The sequence below is a fragment of the Trematomus bernacchii genome, unplaced genomic scaffold (assembly GCF_902827165.1).
Source record: "Trematomus bernacchii unplaced genomic scaffold, fTreBer1.1, whole genome shotgun sequence".
Taxonomy (NCBI): Eukaryota; Metazoa; Chordata; class Actinopteri; order Perciformes; family Nototheniidae; genus Trematomus; species Trematomus bernacchii.
Genome location: NW_022987828.1, coordinates 8792459 through 8809167, shown reverse-complemented (window position 1 = coordinate 8809167; position 16709 = coordinate 8792459). Strand labels below are relative to the sequence as shown.

General features: G+C 38.4%; 3 protein-coding genes across 3 annotated transcripts; 1 reads left to right on the top strand and 2 right to left on the bottom strand.

Moving 5' to 3' along the window:
- Window positions 1-59: 59 nt before the first annotated feature.
- On the bottom strand, window positions 60-4571 carry rps24 (ribosomal protein S24). The gene is made up of 5 exons (XM_034152568.1): window positions 4490-4571; window positions 3725-3790; window positions 3408-3617; window positions 2439-2552; window positions 60-138 (listed from the first exon to the last, which is right to left on the bottom strand). Exons 1-5 carry the CDS (start codon window positions 4490-4492, stop codon window positions 136-138), a joined length of 396 nt encoding a protein of 131 aa, XP_034008459.1. The 5' UTR covers window positions 4493-4571; the 3' UTR covers window positions 60-135.
- Window positions 4572-5156: 585 nt separating this feature from the next.
- On the bottom strand, window positions 5157-9804 carry eif4ebp2 (eukaryotic translation initiation factor 4E binding protein 2). The gene is made up of 3 exons (XM_034152073.1): window positions 9486-9804; window positions 7605-7787; window positions 5157-7437 (listed from the first exon to the last, which is right to left on the bottom strand). Exons 1-3 carry the CDS (start codon window positions 9616-9618, stop codon window positions 7406-7408), a joined length of 348 nt encoding a protein of 115 aa, XP_034007964.1. The 5' UTR covers window positions 9619-9804; the 3' UTR covers window positions 5157-7405.
- A 1300-nt stretch (window positions 9805-11104) lies between these two features.
- ppa1b (inorganic pyrophosphatase 1b) lies at window positions 11105-16133 on the top strand. The gene is made up of 11 exons (XM_034152071.1): window positions 11105-11294; window positions 13437-13501; window positions 13931-13984; window positions 14274-14393; window positions 14490-14576; window positions 14691-14817; window positions 14913-15040; window positions 15266-15351; window positions 15467-15542; window positions 15627-15666; window positions 15772-16133. The coding sequence occupies exons 1-11, from the start codon at window positions 11234-11236 to the stop codon at window positions 15801-15803; spliced, it is 876 nt and encodes a 291-aa protein (XP_034007962.1). The 5' UTR covers window positions 11105-11233; the 3' UTR covers window positions 15804-16133.
- Window positions 16134-16709: the final 576 nt, after the last annotated feature.

Here is a 16709-nt window from a genome sequence, read left to right as displayed (position 1 = left end):
TTGAAATACAGGCTTCAGAAATAAATGGTTGTTTTAAGAAAATACACTTTGACCAAAACATTTTTTTCCAGATTTTATTGGATGACAATATACAAGAACATCTTGAGCACGGAGACCCTCCCTGGCTGTCCGGACTCACTGTAAGGAGACAACAACATTATTAGAAGAGAAAACTTACCGTCTACAGCAAACGGAAACTTATTGAAAATATGAAGTCAACAGGGCAACTTGAGACTACAAATGTTAAACACAGTATGTCAGACAAGACACAGTTTAAAATCCAACATCATAGATCAAGGTTTTATAAAAAACATTGTTATGAGTTGAATAAGACGGTGTAAAATAAACACATTTCAGTTAGAAATTCACTGGAAGGCTTTTAGCTCAACACAACACTAAGAACTAAGATCCACATGCTACACTCAGGTCCTGCTTCTATTTACTACAGATCTAAAGCTAAGGGATATGTCCATTATAGCAGACAGGGGTACAAAGGACTGGTGGAGGGTTAACCTGCTAACAGGCTCTTAGAAACAACATGGGAGAGTGGGGTAAACACTGAGGGAAAACTGCAGGGTGACTAAGGTGTGACATGCAGGGCTCAGGTCTATCTGCTTTGGATGTGCAACACATTAGCACACCATGCTGTTCTATACCTGCACACTGACACCTCATTTCTGCAAAAGAAATCCATGAGAAGCGAAATCAAGAACAAAACATGAAACAAAATTAAGTTAATGGAACATGGAAAATAAAAGATCTGTGAATTAATTTGTTGTGGCTGTTGACCAGGGTGAACAGAATCAATATTTAAAGCCAGTTGTGCTGAAGACATTACAGATGCAGCTGTGTGGTATCAACAATCTATGCTAGGTGACTTTAGGTTAGAGATCGGTGCCACAGGGTTCAGGGGTAGGCAGGTTTTACTTTGAATAAACTACACCAGGAGTGTGGCTGTGCTCAACTAGACACATTCTTTGTGGACTAATGGCGCATTTCCACTACATTGCGGAGCGCGGTTTAAGCGTGCCGTGCCCGTTTTTGGTTGAGTTTCTACTAGGCGTAGTTCCGGCTAGCGGGTACTTTTTCAGTTTTCTGGCTCTCCAAAATCGAGGTTCTTTCCGGGCCAACAACCGGGCTGAGTATGCTAAACTAGTGAGAGAATCGCTGGCAACTACAACAAAATTAACATATTTGACCATGATTTAATTGTAATACACGTTTCAAAATGATGCCGAAGTAACAACATACTGATACCGGTTAGTAAAAACCATGAATTAATGCTTTGACAAGTCTGCAGACAGACGGCAGGCGAAAAACCTTTTAAAATGCGTGTTTCCGTGTTAGCTAAGCCAACATTGTATATGCTCCGACCGTCCACACTCACAACGGCCTATACAGACATAAATAAACCAGCGACTGTATTCGCCATGACACAGGCAGTCTGTGGTTTGTACTTGTTTAACTTTTGTCTAGTTTCTGAACAGATGAGAGGAGCTGTGAGCTCTGAGGGCTAACGGCTGATGTTGGTTTTGTGTTTCGCATTGAAGATGACGTCACGGCTCCGCCTACACTGCGTTACTATAGATACTACCCCAGTTCCTAAACTGTAATGGAAATGCAGCATAAAGTGAGCCTGGCCTAACAAGGCCTAGCCATACCGTACTAAGCCGAGCGAGGCCCTGCAGTGGAAAAGCGCCATTAGTGGACCAACACTCACAAGATCTTCGGAGCTCATTGATTTAACTGTTTCTCCAGAATCACTTGAAAGCACTACCTTTTGTGTTTACCAGAGACAAGCTCACATTTTATTTGGGTTAAATCATTCAGAATTAAGTTTTAGTCGTAACCTTAGACAATTACAACCAAAATGACCATTTAGCCAACTTGGACTAAAAAGGGGCATTTGGCTTAAAAAAACAGGGGTTTACAGAACTAATATGTATCAGCTCAAACTAGTTATTAAAAGCCTAGAAAGTATTGGCCAGTGGGTTAAATACTTTCATACAGGATGCCTCGTGTACATCCAGGGGGAGTGCATTGGGGCTTGGTGCGGGGTAAAGGGAGGAATTAGCTGGGATTCAGCACTCCTTTATATGCACACTGGAGTTAGTCCATCTATGAACAACATTTACCTTCTACGGTTCCCGAAGAACATTTGATACGAATGGAAAGATGGCAAAGGAAATTAAAACGGTAAAAGTTGTGAAAAGAGATCAGCAGTGTAGGGAAAAGAATATGTAAGAAATGACAATCAAGAAAGATTAAGTTGGACTAGATGATGCCTGCTTTGGCTTTTCTGTTCTTTGCTTAGATTAAAAAAGACAAATTCAAATATGTTTACAAATCATACTATCACGAGAAGTCTGAACTACTTTTTTTTAAACAGGAGAGAGAAGTTTTAGTGACCATACAAAGTATAAAAATGGTTACAATACCTTTTTGCCAGCAGCGCCAACACTGGCCTTCTTGGTGCCTCGTACTTTCTTCATTCTGTTCTTGCGTTCCTTGCGCTGTTTCCTTGAGGTCTTCTTCTTCTCATACAGACCATGCTAAGGAAAACAAATTAACACATTTTAATACTTAAGTAATTGTGACCTATGGATTTTAATCATGTTTTCATGCATTTGTACCAACCATGCATGTTCATGGCATCACAATGTGGATTGATGATAATATGAAAGCTGCATAATAAGCACTGAATGATGTGCTTTAAAAATAGCACATCATTCCCTGTAGGGGGGGGGTCAACATTTGGCCTTGCCTATGTAGGTTTTGATAAAGATGACCTAAACTGCCTCCACATGAAAGGCCATTTCAACATTACCCACCAAGCGTGTTGATTGAAAATAAGGGAAACCTACTTGCATTTCAAGGTACATCTTCTCAATTGTACCTGTTCCAGCTATTTTAACTGATAAGTGCTCTACAAACTACTTAACATGATTTGCATTTAAAAATTGGGTATATTCAGTGGGCAACAACTCAGTATATAAGAAATGTAATCCCAAAAAGGTTTGTAGGGATTTTTCATTGAGAGAAAAGTTTTTATCTTGCTGCTTTTGATTGCTAAGCTCACAGCATTTATCGGCTCTATGCACCTCATGCTTTTGCAGGAGTACCTAAGGGCCTCCTGTTGAGAAAATGGGTGACCAATGTAGTTTATGGTTTTTTTCCCCTATTGTCTGATCAGATGAATTCAGGACGGGTCACTACTTGCCGGGCATTAAGTTGAATAGAAATGCAGCATGCTGCTCTTTTTAAAATAACATAGGATGCAATAAAATGTCAAGTTAAGTGCAACTCATGTTATGCAACTTTCAAAAAGCACTTCGATTGGGGACTAAGGGGGAAAGGGATGTCTTCTACTAAAAAAACATTGTGAATAAAACTCAAACAAAACTCACTCTGGCCAGTCTGTGTTTGGGTTCATTCTTCTTTGCGTAGTCTAAGGAGTCGTAAACCATGGCGAAGCCGGTTGTCTTGCCGCCACCAAACTGAGTCCTGAAGCCAAATACGAACACAACATCAGGGGTGGTCTTGTACATCTTGGCGAGTTTCTCCCGGATTTCAGTCTTCGGGACTGTGGCCTTGCCGGGATGCAGGACATCGACGACCTACAGAGAGAGAACAGGCAATGAATGTATGAATGCAAGACAAAAAAACCTAGCTTATGTTATTAACACATACATGCATACAATTGCAGTGCTGTTTGAAAGCTTACCATTTGCTTCCTCTGAAGGAGCCGGTTCGTCATGAACTTTCGGGACCTGACTGTCACTGTGTCATTCTGAAGAAGAGAGAAAGTAGATGTTCACAATAACATTTGACAACTTGAAAATGTTCAAACGTTTAACTACTATTCTCAACACTAACAACTAACATTTTGATCCAGCCATTACCAGGTACATGCTGTCACAACATTATCTTATAGCTTCTAAGCTAACATACTGGCTAAGATAGCTTACTAACCAGTCAAATGTAAAGCTTTTAGAGCCTCAATGCAGCCTGTTTTTTTAATCAATTTTTTACCAGTCTAATACATTTGAGCATAACTAGGGTTCTTTAATGTTCCTGTTCACAAACATGAGGGCCCGGCCATGGCTACCTGTGTAGTGAATGCTAACATTAGCCGATCGGAGCTAGCATTTCGCGATTCTTTATACTTCTAAACAAAGCCCAAATACTTAAATGTTTCTTTGAGTGACAGAGTATGTTAAAGACATCTATTGCTTAGTAAAAGCAAGGTAGAAACTGTATAGGCTATCCCAAAGGAGGTATATACAGAGTGTACAACGTCCGGGCAGGCATCAGTTAGCATTTGGATGGTGGATGATTTTATGCTTAGATACTTTTATACCACATCAATATTGACATTATACTGTAGCTAACACTTAAACGATCACATTATGGTCATGATAAGTGTGCAGATAGAAGGATGGCCTCGATGATCAACGGATTTTACTTGATATTTTATCGCAAGACTCACCATCTTGACGCCGGCCTCGCTCAGGGACGTAGAAAAGGAGGAAGGACCAGCAGGCGGCCGAATAAATGCCTGCAGAAAAATTGAGCGGGCACGCAGTTGTGTTGCCTGATGTAAAAGCGTAAACACAAATAAAAAAACTCGCGAAATTAATTTAATTTTTCTTAGTTAACGTTAGTTATTTGATTAAATACAATCGTTTTTCAAATATGTTACAATGAATTTATAAACATTAGAAATGTCTTCTTTCGTCGCCACAAAAGCAAACAACATATTTTCATATCAGCGTTCATACTTAAAAATCTATATTAACACACACACTTTAAAGAACAGAATGGGCCGTGTGACTGGCAAATTGGTAAATGTAAAAAGTACTGAAGGTAAACCGTAGAGACCATGAAATAGGGGTAAACTTGGGGTAAACTGACATTTAGGTGGAAAACACCATCTGCGGTTCCTCTTTAATCCACTAGACGTCAGACAAGCAAACGTCTATTTATTATTACCCAGTCAATAATCACAGTTTTTATTAACAGACTATTATAAGAGGGACATGTAGGTATGACCATGAATAGAGTAATACTTTGCCTAGAAGGAAATCGAACTTGGGTGTGTACTACAATTGAACAAATATAGTCTTATGATTTGGAAAATTAATTGATGCAATAAGACGTTTGCAAAGACATTTTATTTATAGTTAAGTACTTTTGAGGTGACATTTCAGATGAGAATAAGGCTCCGCTCTTAAATAGCATGAATCCGTGATATATTTTTGTTACATTCAAAAAAGCAGATTACAATTAAAAACACAACATCTTAACTTCTTTCTTACGGAACTTTATTGATCTTTCAGCAAAAGTGTCCACTGGCATTGGAGTTTCATTTAAAATAAAGTTACTTAAATTCAGAACAGAAAGTTACAGTAAGTTTGTTTCAAATCTCTTTCAACACACAATGTTAAGCCCTCATTGTGAAACCAAACGGATTTGAAATAAATCTGCAATATGAATTATGATGCCGTAATAGAAAGCAAAAATGTGCAATGCAAATTGGTTTTCAAGCAACTCCTCAATGTGTTTATCACCAGAAATAACCCGAATGAACTAAAAGGCCTAGAAGAAAAAAAGAAAATCCTTGATAGACATCATTTCAGCCATTCAGTGGTTCCACTCATACAGAGAAACAAACTTGTGGTGGGAATACATTTGAAAATAAAAGGGGAACTTCATGATGATAAAGTTAGGAGTTGCTACTTGGAAAGTGTACAATTAAAAAACTGATTGTGGTGCAAAAGAAAAAATAAATAAACTATTGGGACTCAAACAGCAAGTGGCATTATTTTAGCCACGTTGCCACCTGGAGCTCAAAACCCCAAAATGGCACCATCACACTTTCAAACTTCACAGCTGCTTTAGGAAGAAAAAACCATAATAAAATCAAAATCCATAAAAAGACATGTTTTTCGTCTTAAGTGCCAAGTACAATGTTTCCTGTTCAATGTTACAGTGAAAAAATAAACATCTGTTGGAAAGTACAAATTGATGACTAGGAACCTAGTTTTAGTTACTGCATTTGGTGTAAAGTAAGGCATGGACAGACTAATAATATGGTAATACGATGATTTAAGGACACTGGGGTCAGATTTGTAGATTATGGGACAACATCTATCAAGCCTAATGCAAACACAATGTCTTCTGGTTCTCTGACACTTTTTACAAATCCAAAGGCTTGACAGTGCTGATACCCAAACAAATACCTCAATAATAAGAAACTGTATTCAAAAATAAAATGCATATAAAATATGTGGATTATTTAAAGTTTTTCAAAAATCTTGTTGTATTTTACTTAAAAATTACCATTGGGATATTAACTATTATCACATTAATTGAAATGTGTATCGGGTGTGGACACAGAAGACTGACAGATATTGCCAAGTATTCCTCCCTTTCTTAGATTTACCTAATATCAACACAAAGATCGTGTCTACAAACCTAACCAGTTAGGTCAAAGTGACATCAAATCTGGAGAAAAGGTATTCACTTTTCTCAGCAGGAGAGAAACTGTAAAGCCAGATCATCATAGTGATGAATTGAAAGGCTTGACATTGACTTTTAAATTAATTGTTAATAAAATGCTTGTTTTTCAGTATTATAAATAATTTTACATCATAGTGGGAAATACAATAATTTGATGATTACAAAACATTTAAAAACAGCCTCAAATTCAATTTTTAAAATAATCTAAAACTCACATGGGCTTGTGGTGTTAATGGGAACTAGAGTCTTGGAATGGCATGACATCTTCATCAAATTGCAAAATAAAAACAACACAGCGTCCCTTTGCATACTATCGCAGGAAATTTACCAGACCAAACAATTGAGAATATATTATGGAGCTTTGAAGTAGAACCAAATAGCAAAAACAAACTAAAATCACTTAAATAACATGCGTCTTCAAAACCAAAATATGTGATGAATATCAAAGCTTTTGAATAATTCTAAGGCCAGTACTAAAATTACCACTTCCTCCCCCAAATTATCTTGGAATTTTGTCCGTTTTACAGTGTGCTCTGTTAGAGATCATGACTCACAGAAAGCTGGAAGATGAGTGCTAAAATCTGCGGATTGGACAATGTGTTTGGGTACACCATTTTGAGGCCCGCTCCTTCAATGTGTGTTTTTTTTACAGTGACTGGTATCAATGGAAATCTATACAAATTAACGTAGTTTCCAGAGTTGGCGACACTGTACCGGTTTGTATGATACACTGATTTCCCATGGTTTACACACATTACATCCAGCAGCGAGACAGAGAGCTAAAGAAGATGCCATGAGGGCTCACAACATTGGTTTCTACAAGCCAAGCCACTGACACGGGTGATGCCAGGTCATATTCTTTTGCTGGTGGAGTTCCAGTCTGTTAGATGTCCATTTCAAACTGAGCATCATCACCTTGAAAAGAAGAAACAACACATTTATTGAGAAAGGTATGTTGAAACAGGTTGTGCTTCTTTAATATCATAATGGGTATTAAGTGGAATAATTACAACTTAACAACAGAGAGTTGGTTAAATGTTTGAGAAAAAATATGGTTACTCAGACCATATTGTAACTCTTACCGGTTATGGGCTTGCCATCATGTTTGTTTTTGATGTGGTTGTTGGCTTCGTTCTTCTTGTTCTCTCTCAGGACATTTGGGCTGGTCACTCCAGGAATGACAGGCAGGTGAGCCGGGGGAGTCTGGGCAATGGGAGAGTTACGTCTGTCCAGTAGGAACTTACGGTCATAGATGATCCGGGTTCCTGAAACACAACACGTATCAAGTTACAGTTATCGTGCTCTATCCTGGGAAGCATCTCATGCCGGTGCTATCAAATGAGCCGTGAGTCAAAGGGCTTGTCATCATCAAGATGACCCAGATTAAAACCCTGTCAAAAGGCACCAACATCTTAAAATAAAATATACATTTTAATAAGATGTAACTGCATCTTTTAACATTATTTATCTAGATCTCTATCCTGATGGTTGTATTTTATTTAAGCCCTTTTGCTTAAGGGTACTTAAGGCATGTTTTGATGTGTTAAAAAATATATAAAGAGTTCTGCTTGGCTGTGTTTTGCTGCTTCCTGTTGATCTATATGTCTTCTGCAGTCGCTCGAGAAAGCATTGTGTTGCTGTCTTTATATTGTATTGCTGTCTTCTGTAAATATCATCACCTTAACTGGTATATAATATCTCACTGAGGTAACCAGCTGACTAAATACTGGCACATTCACAGACATTTTAATTAATGTCTATTGTCCTTGTGAATAAATTAAAGGAAATGCAACTAAATGGGAACTATTAAAAGCAAGACATGGAGGAAGATAGACTTAACATCGAACTTGATAGCCTTGCTTTCATAACAGTATTTATCGCTCACATTTAATCAGAGTCACTGACCTTTTTCAGAGTACACACTTTAACGTGTCACGGCAGAACTGCACAGGTGGAACTAATAACGATATCGGTGGCACAGTTCCAGCAATAATTGCATGCAATGCAGTGATTAATTTGATCTGCAGTATGTGTTTGACAGGTCAAGATGTACTGTGACCAAAGGCCCTTTAGTTTTACTTAATATGTTTTTCTCTGGCTATGAGAACCCTTCAGTGGTCTATTTGCCCCCTAGTTTTTAAACCACCGTTTTAAACAATAATTCCATAACATTCTCAAATATGATGTTGGTTTATATATTAAATGGTCAGTCAATAAGCTGATTGACATCAAATATACAAGCAAATATTACTATGATTGATTCGTTTTAGTCTTTTTCAAACTAAATGCCAACTAAAAAATGTTGGCTCAAGCTTTGGTAATGTAAGATTTTCTGCTTCTCTATTTTATATTATTGTAAACCATGCAGGTATACTTTGGGCTATAGAATGTTGTTGGAATAAAATAAGACGTCTGAAGAAGTCACCATGGACTGTGATAGATCATTTTCACTCAAAAATAAAAAGCTAAAACCTTTGTCAGAAAGTCTATATTACATTGCTATGCAGAGTGAATCTGTTTAGATATAAAGCAGATGCGTACAGTACAGCATCCTTGGTGGATGTATTGCACATCCTTATCTGAAAGGCCTCCTATGAACTCTAAGGCAAATACAAATCCAGCTATGCATAGCTGACGCACAGGAAATGCCTTAAACTGTAGATTATCACAGTCGTGTTATTCATAATCATAGGTGGCAAAGAAAACATTTCCACCTTTTTTAAATATTACTGCACAATGCCATCATCAGAATCTCTGCGCTGCAAACCAGCCAATCACACAGCCGGGAGAGAGCGAGGGGGCGGGGCTTAGCTTTGTTTTTGTTTTGATCGGGATGACACGGCAGCCTATAGGCCACTGTTACATGAGCAGTGAAAGGTTTTGTGAGAGTACAAACACCACAAAATGACAATTATCCTCCATTTTCTGAATAAAAACTATGCGTAGTCGGGATATCCCCTTACCTCCGGGAGTGGTAGAGAATAAAGTGCCTCCAGGGGTGGTACAATAGTCATGAGGTAGCTGCGTTGTGTCGTTGATCAACACCGTCCTGGTCGGGATGGCCCTGCTCTCGCTAAGCTGACGACTGGTCGACATTTTCAGTGCCGATTCGATGACAAATCAAGCCGTTTCAGAAAATAGGGGTGTTTATTTCCCGACGGACGGTGGAAACCTGGGCCGTTTCCCACTCTAATATCTCCCCAAAGCTTTCTTGTCTCTCCTCTCGTCCTCCCAGCCGTCAGCACCGTCCCCTCCCTCAGCAAAGGCAGGAAGGACGACAGGCAGCGGGCGGATGTGTAGTCAGCATCAGCATGGTGCCTGCCTACTTTCTACACTCAGAGAAACATTAGTGTTTTTACAATATCTGCAGTTTTGGTACTCAGATCCTTTGTAAAAGTAGCATTCCTGCAGTGTAGAAATACTCAGTTAAGTAAAAATCCTGCATTCAAAATCTTACTTCAGTAAAAGTTCAAAAGTATTATCAGCAAAATGTACTTTTCTTAAGTGACACTTCTAGTATTGTTGCATCAAGTAGCCTTTGACTGTTTTAGGGTTAGAGATTGTAGAGATGCACTCTGTTAAAAGTAGCAAAAGCTGTTAAATAAATGTGGAGTACAAACATTAGTTCCCTTTTAAATGTAATGGAGTAGAAGTATAAAGTAGCATTTAACATGGAAATGCTCAAGCAAAGTACAAGTCCCTCAAAATGATACTTAATTGTACTTGAGTACTTAGTTACTTTCCACCACTGAATATCTCCAGGCTTATAGAAAATACAGTAGGCTACATTTAAAAATGTTACGCTGATTTTTGTGACCTGTCAGATTGTCATTTTTCCCTACTTTAACTCAATCTTCCCATCACACCTACAACTTTATCAATATATAATTGGTTTATTCTTAAATCCTAATCAGTTTTTTAAGGCATGAATATTTTTCTCATATTTTACTAAAAATGTAAATGGTTAGCTAGCCGACTGTATGTACAGCAAACAGTTCAAGTAAATACATACATAAATGTATACATATAGGTGTATTTATAATATTGAGGTTTGGACTGTTGGTTGGACAATACAAGCTTTGGGAAGCTAATGGCAGTTCTCACCATTGTCAGAAAACTTTTTCGAACCATGTTTGTTGAGTCTTTGAGTACCAGGACTGATCTATTACTTGTTTTTTCCCAACTTTTTTTTATCTTTAAAGTCTCTCTGATCTGATTTCATGCGAGATCATAGCCACCCTCGGCAGCTTGTAATAATGAAATAAATAGTAGCATAAAAACAAGTATTATTGACTCAAGACATACACTATGTTGTTATTATTAACATATTCAGTATTTAACATATAAAGACAGGCAAATATAGTTCAACAAATACAGACTATTGCAATACTGCAAAAACTATATTTTGATAATACCTTGATAACTACTATACGAGATGACATTGTGTAGTGTGTGACATTGACAACAATGATTGTTCCATTCATCCTTAAGCCTTATTCAGTTCTGCTTGATACTCAATTCAAACTTACACTTATAGTTTTGTACATGTTTTTTCTATTTTCATTTGTCGAGTAAGATATTTCCGATAGCCTCTGAAGGCATCCTATGCAGACTGCGCATGCGCGGTGCCCTCCCTCTCTACACTACCTAAAGCGCAGACGCTTCCTTCCGCCGCCATCCCAGAGCCAGACAGCAACAACCTGCACTAAACATGAGCTACACACTGGAAGAGAGGGGGAACCTGCACTCCCTGAACTACCGTCTGTTCTTCAGTAAGTACAAACTCACTTTAAAAGACAGAGTTGTGTCATTGTTTGCTACTTTTATGTCTTTTTACAAACCCTTCTAGCTGGCTACATTCTCCACGTGTCACTTATTCATTCATTGTTGCTGGTTTGTTTAGTCCTTATGTTTTAGTGTTGACATTTGTTTTACTCTGGAGGATTACAAGCTAATCTTAACTTGTTTGAACAGTCATCATTTCTCGGTTGAGCCTTTACAAGTCGCGGTAGCCAGTTGTGCCCGGTTTCGCCGGTATATGACTTTTTTCTGACATAACGTCTCAGTACAGTACATAGTTCACGTTGTATTCTTGAGTGAAATTACTAGAAGAAATTACTAGAAGGAAGTTGGTTATTTTTGGAAAATCATGCAAGGGTCATTATACACGTCACCCAGCACAACATCATAAAGGCTTGCCGTATGTGAGGCAACGCCCTCTGATTGTAATGTAATAATACAACTGTAATTGATAAGGCAAAGGTGGGGGTAAATATTGAACCTGTTGAACTCAATGCTCTTTTTCAGTAAGTTTCACAGACCGATTATTTATCATCCTTGTCTATAATTGTTATATTGCTATGTCTTGATGCCCCTTTCACACCGGCGCTTTTTCAGCTCCGGCTCGGAGCTGGAGCCTGAAAAGTACCGGTTTTTCCTGTTCACACCGCAGCGGCGCCGCCTCATAGCTCTGGAATGCGGTTCACTTCCAGCTCCAAAAAATGGTCGGTCTAGACTAGAGGCAAGAGCTTCGGAGCTAGAGGCGGCGTCGCTTACGTCTCGAGGCGTGCAGGAAACTAAACCCACCTACCCTGAACATGGGTCGACTGAAGAGTCTCGTCATGCCTGCATACAAGCAGTAGCGCTGAGCAAAGTGACAGGCAACCACACACTTATACAAAAAAAACACACTTTATAAAGTCAGGCAACACTAACCAGGCTTCGTGTGATTCTGTTTATTTGTACCTTACTTTGACCATCCGTTCGCTGTTATTGATCATTGTGGAGAGCAGGCAGACGTTTTGTTTTGTTTTGTATTATAGCAGTTATCGGATGGAATCAATACATGGGCTGCACAGGTTGTCATGTCCGACTATCACAAGTATCATAATGAAAAATACGCCGGTAAAATTTGCCTGTAGAAAACGGCTTAGCAAGTAGTCAGTTTAGCTTCGGTTGCTATGCTAACATCACCGATGTTATACCAGAGAAACTTTCATAACAGCGTTGTGATGCCAAACAGCGTCAATTCAGACTGACACACATTCACTTAAGGGGAACTGGGGATATGTATCAGCTGCTTGTGTGGAAGAGCAGCCAGCACTGCAGCGGTCGGTAAATGCCGCTGAAACACATTAATAAACAATGAACCACGGCACTCTGGAGAAAAGTATAAGGTTGGAGAAGTCGTTATTTAATTTAATCTGGCTTCGTATGATTAAAAGCAACACGATCATCGACCCGACGCAGTCCCCCGTTGTTGTTGTGAGCTCCGTTGGGGAGAAAATCAGCGATGTAAACGGTGACGTCATGACGCAGCAGCGGCAGCTCTGGGCGGTGTGAACAGAGCGGGAGCAGAAAAAGGAAACCGGAGCTGAACCAGAAAAGCTCTAGCTAGGAGCTAGAAAGGGAAAAGCGCTGGTGTGAAAGCCGCATAGAGTCATAGTTTTTATAGACAAACCCAGGTCAATTTTGGGGCTGTCAGAATAAATCCAAGTCACTATCTTCATCATCAAAATGCAAGAGTTTAAGGAATTTTAATGCAGAACATGTTAGTCTCAAAGTGAGTAAAATAAGCCTGTGTACTCCGCTAACTTTGGTTAAGTAATAGTGAAAGCCTTAGGCCTGGCAGGATGCAATTCAATGTTTCAAGCAGCTGAACTGGCACAGCCTGCTCTATTGCAATCACTTGCTGTCCGAGATGTCATTGAACCATTAATGGGCAAAGAGGTCATGATATACAGACAAAAAATCATCAACCTTTAGCAAACAAGCAACTCAATGGCACACCTACAACCAGGAGTGTAAGTAAGCATTAGTGAAAAGCTATGTACTCTCTTTGCAATCCACTGGACACTATGATGATGATGATGATGATGATGATGAGGATGTGTTTTAATCAAACTGTTTTACAGAAAATGCTGAGGGAAAGTACATCTCACCATTCCATGACATACCAATGTATGCAGATGAGAGTCAGGTGAGGCTCAATCAATCACCTTTACCCCAGTTAATATATGAGTATAATATATGTATTACCATTTATCAACTGCTGAAACTGTAGAACTGCCATGGACATGTATTTGTGTGGACAATGAACTGGTTTAATTAATGCTCTCTTGAATAACAAGGTCATTAAGGGGCCCTGACCTTTACTCTTTATCTTATTACTAATGCTGGGTCAATATCTTTTGTAATAACTGTAAATTATGGTTTGTCTTATCTTTATGAAATGACAAATGATTTGAATGGAAAGGTTATGACCCAAGCAATGCAGGTCAAAGCAGCCATAATGATGCACATTATATAGGCATTTTTGTGGTTTCATACTGTGTCATCTTCAGTAATGTGCTAAACCATTTCAGAATAGTTTAGCATATATATAATGATGGCTTTGTGTCTCTTGCAGAACATCTTCAACATGGTTGTTGAAGTACCAAGGTGGACTAATGCAAAGATGGAGGTATGAGTCTTACATATTTTTGCAGCTTTGTTTTTTGATCCCTATACATTTGTGTAATCTTTCTTCTGAAGAATAAGAGTTTATTTACATTTCTGGCATTGTTATTATTGAAATAATGTGAATATTTAATGTGATTTCCAGTCATCCATAGTATTTTATTGCAACTGGGTTCACATGTGAAGTTTCTCTGTTGCAATAGGATTGTACAAAATGCACTTAAACATGATGAAATTAACTTTTTGTAATCTTAACGCTTGTCACTTCTTTCAAAATAACAATTTATTTTCAGATTGCTACAAAAGAACCCTTGAACCCTGTGAAGCAAGATGTGAAGAAGGGTAACGTGAGATACGTTGCCAATGTGTTCCCACACAAGGGCTACATATGGAACTATGGAGCCATTCCTCAGGTACGTGTCTTGAAACTGTGATGGTGTAAGATCAATGCTGCCGAGTGTTTAAAACGTGCCAATGTTGAACTCAGCTTTGTTCTGTGGTGGTTGCAGACATGGGAAGATCCCTCACACAAAGATGAAGACACTGGCTGCGTCGGTGACAACGACCCCATCGATGTCTGTGAGATCGGCACCAAGGTACAAGACTTAAATGTTTATCATCTCTTTTGTCAAGGTTGATATAGATTTGAAAAATGATAATACTGCTGATGATAACAGAAAATAAACTGCAAACTCAAACGTTGTCTCTAGGTGTGTTCCCGCGGGGAGGTGATCAAAGTGAAGGCGCTCGGGATCCTGGCCATGATCGATGAGGGCGAGACTGATTGGAAAGTGATTGTAATCAACGTGGAGGACCCTGAAGCCAAGGACTTTAACAGTAAGCACGTCTGTTATTTTTCCCTTTGTCTGAGCTTCCGAGCAGTGCTGCGTCAGTCATACTGAACTTGTTTTGTTGTCCCAATCTCTGTTTAGACATCAGTGATGTCCAGCGGCTGAAACCCGGCTACCTGGAGTCCACCGTCGACTGGTTCAGGATGTACAAAGTGCCCGATGGGAAACCAGAGAACGAGTTTGCGTTCAACGGCGAGTTTAAGGACAAGGTCTAACATACTCTTATTTTTACTCTCGCAAATTATTTTTCTTCCCTGTCAGAGTTGTTTCTGTCTTGCAAACATGCTCTGCTTTGGAAGGTTAGACTTTCAAGGAACTGCAGTTGGCACACTAGACTTTAAATGAAATGATTTACAGATCGTTATTGTGTGAAGGTTATTGTTAATCTAATTCCTTACTTTTCAATTTATCACGTGCTGTTTTTTGTGTTTCAGGACTTTGCCATTAAAATAATCAAGAACACTCACATCTTCTGGAAAGACCTCATTTCCCAAAAGACCGATGCTGGTGAACTGAACTGGTAAACACGGTTCTTACTGCTTTGACCCCAGCTAAAAAAATACAATAGAAAATGTAAACTAAAATGTTATGATTTATTGATTCAAAACTATGAATGTCTGTGTCTTACAATACAGCAAAAACATGTGTGTCTCGCCCAGCGGCAGCCCTTACTTCTGTTCAGCGGACGAGGCTAAAGCTGTGGTTGCCGGGGTAAGTTTTTTGCAACATGACCTCTGTCTATTGAAGGCCTTTTAGCTTCTTGATTTCATAACTGATGTTTCATTCTGTTTTCAGACAAGTCCTCTTAGAAAAGAAGAAACTATCCCCTCATCAGGTAGATTTAAAAATAGAAAATCTTTATATAATGACTTGATTGTTAGATTCCTGCTGCATTTTTTCATCTGATGTGAGATTGACTGTGATTTTTTTTCATTTGCAGTGGATAAATGGTTCTACTTCCAGAGGGAGTAAACCAGGAGTGGTTTCGATTTGAGTAGAGTGAAAGGCTCCTCGTATAAATACTTGATCTTACCAATGGGAACCAATGGAATAACGGGACGTGGATGTTTTGTTTTGGGCTGTCTGTTTCTGTGTAGATGGAGAGATAGTGGTTAGATACTGTAGAGAAAGAGAGAAAGTAAAAAAAAAAGTACTAATTTCTTGACCAACAAATTTCACATATTTAAATCTCTTTTGACACAAGTTGTCATTAACAACGTAAAGGTGCTGTGCCTTTAGATACTTGTGCCATCATGTATGAGACTCTGAACTGCTTTAATAAAGCTTCTCTTTAAATTATCATCAAAGCGTGATATCTTTCTGCATGCCACTTCTATGCAACATAATTTATTCTAGATTAGGAGAAGAGCATTTTAGTTTCTAATTTAGGAAGTTCAAATTTGCTTTATTTTGTATTAAAAACAGATTTTGACTGACGTTTTCATTGTTATAATGCTGCCATCTAGTGTGCAGTACTCCACACTACTTTTCTTTTGCAATGTAATAATTATTATACTTATTGTTTTCACATGAATATTTGTGATGTGTGTTTGGTCATTACTTTAGATATAGTATTTAGATATGTGTGCACTCTCAGGTGTTCAAATCTTCTCTATTTCCTTTAACATTGGTTGTAAATGTTCAAAAATGTAGATATAATCAGAGTTTATATGGACCAATAAGACTATAAACCCAGACAAAATGACAAATAATTTAAAGAAATTGAGAATTGTTTGTAGTAGTGCATATGTGGAATTCTTCAAGAAATGTGTGAGTAAAACCTGCTCAACATGATCTTAAAATATACAATGACATTGGTATTTGGGTCAAAACAATTTTTAATTTACAAATAGAACATTGTTAATATTGTTGTATTAT